Genomic DNA, 10,155 nt, shown 5'->3' on the forward strand with positions numbered 1-10,155 from the left:
CTGAAATACAGATAAATAACACTGTCAGTAAAAACCCAATGGTGGAAGAACATGCTCGTTTTTCCCATTACTCATTTGCTGCATATTTTTTAACCTTACTCTGTTTATAACAAATACTAACGAAGCATTTCATTTGGAGCAACAACACAGCACAGCATGTGGAAGTCCATGCACATATTCCGCTGAAGCCTGCCCCATGGTTCTGCAACTAAGTATCTAATCAGCCTGTGCCCTCTGTCAGATGCAGTTTGGGAAGACACAGGGTGGTCTTCCCTTGCTCAGTTGACCACTTAATCACAAAATTGCTCAACTCTTGCCTTACTAGCCACTTAGTAAAACCTTTTGCATGCCCATGTTTTTCAGACATTCAATCCATGTCAAAGAAGAACCTGTGATTGCAGAGGATGAAGACTGTCCAATGTCTTTAGTGACGACAGCCAATCACAGTCCGGAGCTAGAAGATGACAGAGAGATTGAGGAAGAGCCTTTATCTGAGGACCTGGAATGAGGATGAACTTGTGACACGTCAGTGTGAAGGGACATATCACTGACCTTCATAACCACTCCACAACCATGAATAGTTGACACATCTTTACTGTGACTGTTTATTACGCATGGATGAAGGAGACAGCCCTAAAGGAACTTACTAAGCCAGCCCTTTGGGATTCAGAACCAACAGGCAAATTGCTTGTTTTCTTCTCTTTCTGTCGTTATTTTTGTTTGTTTGTTTGTTTGATTTTTACTTTCTTTTCTTTTTTTTCCTTTTTTTTCTTTTTTAGAAAAAAGAAGGCAAAAAACTGATTTTCTTGGGAAAAAAAAAGAAAGAACTGTTCTTTCTATAACGGCTCTGCCCATTTAAAAAATGTGGCTCTTAAGGGTTCATGAAATGACTGAGTATGAGGATACATGTCCTATAGAAAGCAACTGCGCCTCATACACTGCCAAAAATAGTGTTAGTTTCATTAATGTGAATTTCCCAGCATTCAGTAGTTGTAATGTTAGAAACAATTGCTGGTCAAGTTCAACTTGTTGCTATTGTTTTTAATTTGCACAGGAGTAGTATCAGAAATTAGTGTCACTGCTTGTATCTAGCTGAATTTTAAACAACCGAACATTAGTTTTTTGTTTTTTTTTTTTATGTTGGTGCCACCAACTGTAAATGACATAAGTTAGTTATTACAAAACACAGTAATTAGACTGTTGCAACCATCTAAAACCTTAGGCTTCCAGTCTGTGCTGTTAGTGTTAAGATGTAAAGTGCAATCCTACGCTAACATTATCTGTGCAAGCACCATAGAAACATTTGCATATCTGCATAGATCTTACAACTGTACTCTTTACCTCCTTGTGATAAAGCTTTGTCTACCTGCAAACACAGTCAAAGGCTACAGCTGCAAACCAAAGCCAACTCTAACCATGGCCAACAGCTCAAGGACAGAAGCAGCCACATGCTTTGGTCAGCCTTCTGTAACTTCAATTAGTACAAAGGAATCTTTTCCATGAACTACCTGCTGTTTTCTGATGACCTCTGGGATCTTTTCATTTAGCCCTAAACAAAGAAACGAATATGACAAAAACAAAACAAAACAAAACAAAAAAACCACAACTAAAAGAGTTCACTCAGTCACAGAGTAATCTTCTGAGGCCAAAAGTCCATCTAAATGCAATGAAGATTTGCTTTCATTAAAGACAGAGGTGAGGACAAAATCTGCAGTGGAAGTTATGACATGCTAGAAAGCAACCAACGTGGATCACTGACCAAATCAATTATGTACTTGATGCAAATGCAGATTGCGTATTGTTATATATATAGTACATTGCGTTTTCGTTCCCCCCCCCATCTTTTTGGTGGTGAGTACATGTTGTTAGAAGTACATGTCTTGTATGGTCTTAATCTCTGTTGTGTACTATTTTTTTATAGTCTTAAGTTATAATAATAAAAAAAACAAAAGTAGGAACCAAACATAAAAGGTCTAGTAAAGCCAAAAATTAATTTCCTATTGATTTTAAAGTGATCTAGCTGAGTTTTTACACTGAAAGCAAAGATTATAGCAAGTGTAGCCCATGGTATTTATTTTCAGTCAAACCAAAGTTACATATAATTCTGCCTCTGCTTATACGGGATATGAACACTAACACACTCCCTTCAAAGACTTGTGCAGGCCAAATTGTTGGAATGCTGATTTTTCTTGACAACTCTAAACCCCAAAACTATGATAATACGTTATGGTGTAGTTGAAGATAGCATAGTCAGATGTTTGCTTAAAACCTAGAGACTTTAAGTGTCGCTTTTCATGTGCTGTGCCAAGTCTTGATAATACTTTTTCCCCCAACCAAGGGACCTCATAACCTGATTATGGTTATCGCTTTACAAACAGTTTTGACAGAAGGTGGCTGCTAGAGCTTAACAGATGTCCCGGCTCCACGTGACGGAACCGGTTCTTGCAAACTAAGCTCAACGTTTTATCCTTTGCTGAAGTCAGCAAATAGAGTTAGAGAGAGATACCCAGTCATCTATCACACCAAATAAAAGGACATAACGGCTTTCAAAGGGTTTTCCCACTTACCCAAAAGGCTTTCTGAAAGCTTCTACCTCTGCAAAAAAGAAAAAAGAAAAAAAAAAGGAAAAAAAAACAAGAAAAAAAACAAGAAAAAAAAAGAGAAAAAAAGTTAGAACAATTAACGGCAGATTGCATGAAACATGAGAACGTCACAGTACCTGCTACTTTTCATTATGTTTGTCTTTGGGTCATGATCAACGAACCGGAAGTTATTGATATGGTATCAAAGGAGAGGTTGGTATTCTGAAGGATGGTTCTCTGATGTCTAGGATACTGCTGTAAGGGTAATCTGGAAGGCGAACGAGCCTTTCAGGTGCAGGTTCAAAAGGCTTTGATGGACTGGAAGTAAACTTGGAGAGGTGTTCCATCGGGGGCGGCCTAAGACTGCAATGCTAAAGTATGCTTACCTCAGTTTCAAAACTTTTGAAAGGAAGTCTCAGCCACAGAATGCATATACCTGTAGAGTTTTGCATGGGTTTTTTTTATGAATACAATTTTAAAAAAGAAAATAGCTGCTTGCACATTATACCAGAAAAACCTCCAAAACTGCAATTGCTTTGAAAATAGAGTTTAGGTTTTTTGGAGTTTTCTGAAATGCTTGGTCTGTATTTTGATAATTGTGCATATTATGTAAAAATGTTGGTGGACCCATAAATGACCAGACTTTTTCTAAGAAAAAAAATGTTGCTTTAATGCATTTCATGGATTTTTACTCTTCTCTCATTGCTTGCTAGGAATAGCAAACCTGCTTTTCTGCATCTGCTTTGCGTAGCTATTGTAAGGCTTTGAACTAATGTATGTATTTATTGCTTGAACTTCTGTGCATACCTTATAAAGCATAATGTCTGACAATTTAAATGGCTCATGTATTCTTGCTTCCACCCTAAGCTGACGATGGGGGCTATGATCTTTTGTATACAGCAAATTTTAACTGTAGCACAAACATCTGTTTATGTATTGGTGGGAATATACCTGTTTTATTTATCTTCTTTGAGGTAAACTAATTTTTGATACTTTTCATTACTGTGTACTATGTTCATACTTTGAATTCTCTGACGTTAGAAGTCATGGTTGAGAATTGTAACAGCTGTTATTTGTTCTGTATTCATGGCTTTCACTGCTGAATAAAATAAAGGACCAAACCTAGGATTTGAAAGAAAACTGCCTACCTCTAACACCAGGGAGTTACCAGATTCTATTTTACATAGTTTTAGTCTACAAAGACACAATTGCTTAAACCTAGTGGGCTTAAGACTTATATTCTATGTGTTGGGTTCATGGCACCATTGTATTGTTTGAAAATCAATTAAAATTCTATGTGACTGTTACAAGTATTTGGTAGAATCACCACTAACTGGGTTTCCTTTAGATGAGTCAGATAAAGAGAAACGTTATCAGCATTCTGTGTCTACAGCTGCTTGACTTCATAGGAATGCATTTCTGTGTGATTGGGAATGGAAGAACAGCCAGCTAGGAATGGAGCTACAGAAGTTCATTGAAAATAAATGGCCCTGGACTTTAATGTCCCTGGGCAGATTCAGTTGCAAAATCCAATAGACTATTCTGTAACGTTTTGAAATTGGATGATTTACATTTTTCGAGAATTTGTAAGACCATCTATTACTCGTGTTAATGTTAACACATGCCTGGACAGTAACGTCACTGACATATTAGCGATTGAAAGAAACTTACTCTTGTTGCTTCATTCATTCAGGTTGCAATGAAAGGGGCTTTTTTCCCCCTCTCCATCCAAGAACACTTGACAAACCTTACTTAACAGAAAAGAGGGATGTACATTTTTCTTTAGAATTAATGTATGAACAGTGTGTCACTTCTGCTGGATGTAAAAACAAAATGTATATGAAACCATTTCATTCAGTCGGTTACATTTCTGAAGTACAAATAAAAAAGATCTAAGTCTTTTTGACCCATTTATAACCACTAGGATTTTATTCTTTCTGAGAGTTCATGCTTCCGTACTAGAGACAAGTCATAAGGTTGTGTGCCCATCCTGCTATCTGTTTAAAAATGATTTCCTAGGAACCGAGGAACCAAAAGTAGATCAGACCCAAATGTAGTCAGTGAAGGTTTTAGCCGCTTGCATCTAATAAGAGCTATCGTCAGGTTCAAATGTGTTCTCTAGTAGTCTTTGTTGTTTATTTTCTGTTTTTATTCAAATAGACCTCAGCATTGTAAATGTCAAACCTTAAAACATGAGGAGATGAGCATTTCTTTTTTATTTTATAACCCCCGTGTTCATAGGTGCACATGCATGTGCACACGCGCTCGCAGTCGTGCATAAACACAAACACACAGAGCCATTAACTGTGCTCATGTCGTACTAGAACTCTTTAGAGAATGCACAGGAATAGTCAACACAAGTTTTGAATAGTTTTGTAAGATGGTGGGGACAAATACAAGACCTTTTTAGAGGCAAACCCCTGGAACACAGGAGCTCAGCAGAGAAAAGATTGGAAAAGTAAAATGGAAGATAAATGTGTTGAGTATATTTTTATTTTATGTACAATTTAACACTTTCTGTCATCCCAGTGAAAGGGTAACTTAACTAACACGCTGTCCACAGGATAAGAATTGTTTCAAGAGAAATTTGACTGTGAGATAAACTTTCTTGAACCATAAAACTCAGTTTTTTTTCATATTGACCAGTTGGAAGTAAATGAATATCAACTTTCCCTGTCCAGTGTATTTTGTTAAATGACTAATGACAATATAATAACAATCAAGAACTGGGGCCTTCTATATTTTACATAGAACATTACCGAGGGATTAAAACTCAGAGTGTAAGAAAGAAGCAAGAGTGACTTGGTGAAACTTTGTGTTCAGCTCTGTATTCAATGCTTCAGAGATACATTTCATGTAGTCAGGTAGGATTAAAATGCTGTTAAAGTGTTGGTCACAGATTACATTCAAATTTTTTATAGTTAAGAATACTATAGAATATAACTAAGCAAACTGCAGTCACAGTGGTAAGTCACACGCATTCCTGGGACAGAAGGAGCAAAGGTTAAGCAGCCTTTGTTGTCATCTACGCACATGATCACATGTCTTGTAAAAAAAAAAAACCCAACATTTTTAGGTAAATCCTAATATTGGAAGGCTGAAGAAAAAAATCTTAGTTGCATCTTCAAACTATTATTTAGTTTTAAACATTAAAGAAAACCCTATGAAGATTTGCGAAATTACTTCAAGAGAATACATAGCCTGGAAAAGAAAACATGACTTCACTGGGAATCAGACACAGTCCTTGGTCTAGTCACCATCAGTCCAGAATAAAATAAAACACTGTATGGATGGACAGAACAGTAGAAACCGGAGCCCAGTTTAGGATTTTGTCTTACTGGAAGTTTTGAACTTATTGGTGACTCTAAGTCAATACATACATGGTCACACAGACATATGAAATAAACCAAACCATGACTTTAAGCCAAGGGATGCATTTTGATGTGAAACTTTGCTGTGAACATTCACTCCAATCTTTCAAATAAGTGTTTCCCCTTCCTCTCCTTATTAACATCTATTTTGCATGTGTTGTGCTTATGTGTTTGCCCTGATACCTGTGCACATGTTCAGAGACCAGAAGACAGTCAGATATCCTGGAACTGGAGTCACATGTAGTTGAGAAAGACTGTGCAGGGGTGCTAGGAACACACCCCAGGTCCTCTAGGAAAACATCCAGTGTTCTTTAACCACTGAGGCATCCCTGCAGCCTTTAGTCTGTCACTTGAAATAACTCTAAGCTCCCAAATTCACAGGTCACTAGCTTCCGTTGTTCTTATGAAACATTTTGAAGAATGTTCCCACAGCATATTGGCCCCCTCTTTATATTTGACATGACAATAAGGAAGTGGGCATGATCACTCAGAGGCAGAAGTGAAGGTGAACAAGAAAAGATAAAAATGGAGAGACGTGTTTAAGAAAATGTTCCTGCTAGGAGCACGGTGTGGTTTTTCAGGTCTTCATGTAACCGTTTGCAACACTGAAGACATCATGCTTTGAGACTGGCCTACCCTGCTTAGACGTTTGTAGGTGAGCTCGTGTTCATTAGGCAACTGCCATTCCTCCATGGAAACTGTGATGGCAATATGCATAGTGTCATACTGACACTCAGGTATACTCTTAGGAGACAGATGTCCCTTGGCATTGCTCTCTCCTTTTCCTGTGACAGCAGCAGCCTAGAGTCCTTTCCTAGACAGCTTCACACCACACATGTGACACTAGGAAGAGTGTCTGGTCTGACCTCCCTACATAGTTCTCCCTCAAACATATTCAAGTACTGGGCAACATGCACAAAAATTTAAAAGTCCTAGTCCTTTTGATCAAACACATTGGACAAAGATGTATCTCAGAAGAAAGTTAATAAAATTTAAAACATATTTTCACATGATATAAAGTTATTACAATCCTTTACCCACATTATTCCCTGAGCTAAAAATTTTAAGCTATTCAAAATATAAAATCCCATGAAAACTTTCCTGAGCGCTGAACTGATAGTCTTGAAATCTCAATGATACTCCAATATTTAGTGCGGTCTACCCAAGGACTACTTTGGTTGGCTAAGCTTCCAAAAAAAAAAAATCAGCAGGGCATTAATAAAAAGAATTATGTTTGCAGAAACTATGCAACACACCTTTCTTGTGAGCATTTCAAAGGCATCTTTCACTCTATTCCTGGGGAAGTTGAAAATAGACATTTCCTTAACAATATCTAAAAACTAAAGATTGCAAAGTTTTAGACAAATTCTTTCTGCCTCATGCCTGTGCAGAGCTATCTAAGCTTCCTTAAACATTCACCACGTTTGATTCTGACATGGCTCAAAGTTAAGGCTCCTTGTGCTCCTGTCGAAGGGTCATTTGATATTCATCCGTGTCTATATTCAGTTGTCTGTGTTATATGACATTATATATCTTACCTTCCATTTTCTCACTATTATAGAAATACTCTCATAGCAATCTCAACTATAAAATGGAAATATATTATTAATACTGTCCTCTGTAGAAGTGTAAAGCCATGATTGGATAAGTGTGCATCAGATGTTATGATTTTCCTGAAGAAGTATTGGGCAAAGGACCTTAACTATCCTAATCGTCTAAATGGGCATGGCACATTTGTTACTATAGGTGCTATTTTGACACTGGAAAAATTATTACGTGACTTGAACATAAATTTCAGTGACAGTCTCACTAAGATCATACATCAAAGCAGGTCTCAAGCACCTTAGAGGAAATTGAATGATATATACAGAGAAATTTCCGAGATTCTAAATCTATTTTTTGAGGGGTATGAGTATATCCCATGACCTGGAACTCTCAAATTATGGCTTAAAGAGTTCATTTTCTCTGATGTAGCTGTCATAAGCAGTTATATTACATCCCATAGGGGGTTAGCAGGTTAACAACTTTTTGTTTACTTATTGTTGCCAGGTAAATTTTAAATGAAAAGGCTTTACTTTCCCACTGAGGTATCACAAGTATCTGCTCACTCCATATTTTTAGGGGGGACATAAGGGATGATTCTCACTATGTAGCTCTGACTAGTACAGAACTTGCTATGTAGATCAAACTCACAGAGATCCACTTCCTTCTTCCTCCTGTGTGCTGGGGTTAAACTCATTTGTTACCAAATTCAGCCTCCGATTGCCTTTGACTCTAATAGTATTGAATAAATCAACACGTTGGTGACTAAGCTGTAAGACATTCCCCAGTCAGCAAAGTATGAGAGATTCCTACTCCAGCCTAGTGGAAAGAAGATATTAAAGGACAGATAAACATGAAGGCTATGGTTGCAGGCAAGCCAGATCTACATTGTGCATCCCTGTATCAGTAACAAAAAGTAGAGATGCATAAAAATTGAATGTGGGACTTGGACCTGAACTAAAAAATGAGTATCATTCATTTGCAGCTCTGTGCAATTCACAAGGATTGCAAAGAGAGGCTTACTAAGGTTGTGTTAGATTCTAAGGCCAGAGACTTGCATTTTATAAGACGGTAATGCTATTTCCCATAATACTATCTGCCATAAAGATAAGTCCAGGAATTTAACATGAAGCCAATGATTCGTCTACCTATGTTGGACCTCCCCCCTCCATTGGCAATGAGAGAAATATTTATATTATGAATCCAAACCTTGAAGATTAACAGTGGATAAGAGCCATGAACTGGAAATAATCAAATGTTGGGATATTGGGCATTACAACAGAGAGATTGGAGGCTACAACTGATAAATATATTACATTTTAATGAATTCCTACCAGACATAAAGTACTAAATGTCCATGGCAACTATTCAGGAGGTACCACAACTCATTATTTTATTTTCTTTGAAAACTGTAATCCATTCTCAGTGGCTCTTTCAGGGACAACAAAGTTTCCCCTCTTCGTGCTGCAGGACAGCTTCCTCTTTTCTCATTTGCAACCAAACACATGCATGCTCCACCATGTTCATAGCAGACTTATTTATAGCAGCCAGAAGCTAGAAAGAACCCAGATGTCCTTCAACAGAGGAATGGATACAGAAAATGTGACACATTTACACAATGGAATATTACTCAGCTATTAAAAACAATGATTATATGAAATTCTTAGGCAAATGGATGGAACTAGAAAATATCATCCTGAGTGAGGTAACCCAGTCACAAAAGAACACACATGGTATGCACTCACTGATAAGTGGATATTAGTCCAAAAGCTCAAGAAACAATTCACAGACCATATGAAGCTCAAGAAGAAGGAACACCAAAATGTGGATGCTTCAGTCCTTCTTATAAGGGAGAAGAAAATACTTACATGAAGAAATACAGGGACAAAGAGTGGAGCAGGGACTGCAGAAAAGGTTACCCAGATACTACCCTACCTTAGGATCTATCCCATATGCAGCCACCAAACCCCAGTCACTATTGCTGATGCCAAGAAATGCTTGCTGACAGGAGCCTGAGATGGATGTCTCTTGAGAGGCTCTGCCAGAGTCTTATTGATGCAGATGAGGATGCTTGAAGCTTACCATTGGACTGAGCACCGGTACCCCAAAGGGGCAGTTAGAGAAAGGACTGATCCTTGAGTCCCTGATCCTGAAGGAGTTTGTAACCCCATAGGAAGAATAACAATATCAACCAAAAGACCTCCCAGGGCTCCCAGAACTAAACCACCAACAATGAGTACACATGGGGAGACCCATGGCTCTAGCCACATATGTAGCAGAAGATGACCTTGTCCGGCATCAATGGGAAGAGAGGCTCTTGGTCCTGTAAACTCTTGTTTTCCCAGTATAGGGGAATGCCAGGGTGTTGAGGTGGGAGGGTATAGGTGGGAGTGGGAGCATCTTCATAGAAGCAGGGGGATGGGAGGGGATGGGAGAAGGGGGAAAGGGGATAACATTTGAAATGTAAATACCTAAAAAATTCAAAAGATGGTGATTTATGTTTGTTCTATAGACATAAATTTTGGAGCAAATCTATCTCTTTCTCAAAATTATCAATATACAATGTATGCTTCCAACTTCTCCTACAGCATCACAGGTAAGTACTAGGGATAAAAATATCCGATGTCTTAGAGCTATAATTTAGCCATGTGTACTCATGT

At 37.9% G+C, this 10,155-nt stretch overlaps 1 protein-coding gene across 9 annotated transcripts in view; it reads left to right on the top strand.

Moving 5' to 3' along the window:
- The window catches only part of Foxp2 (forkhead box P2), a 577,853-nt gene extending 573,354 nt beyond the window's left edge, over nt 1-4,499 (top strand). For 7 of the 9 annotated variants that reach the window (XM_063286479.1, XM_008762718.4, XM_063286477.1 and 4 more), the window contains one exon: nt 364-4,499. In XM_063286479.1, the coding sequence (XP_063142549.1) occupies nt 364-508 (145 nt within the window). In that variant the 3' untranslated portion in view covers nt 509-4,499. The remainder of the gene's footprint in view (nt 1-363) is intronic. The other 2 variants (XM_039108099.2, NM_001271104.1) reach the window with 2 other exon arrangements.
- The last annotated feature ends 5,656 nt before the right edge of the window (nt 4,500-10,155 follow it).

This window comes from Rattus norvegicus, chromosome 4 (assembly GCF_036323735.1).
Source record: "Rattus norvegicus strain BN/NHsdMcwi chromosome 4, GRCr8, whole genome shotgun sequence".
NCBI classification, from domain to species: domain Eukaryota; kingdom Metazoa; phylum Chordata; class Mammalia; order Rodentia; family Muridae; genus Rattus; species Rattus norvegicus.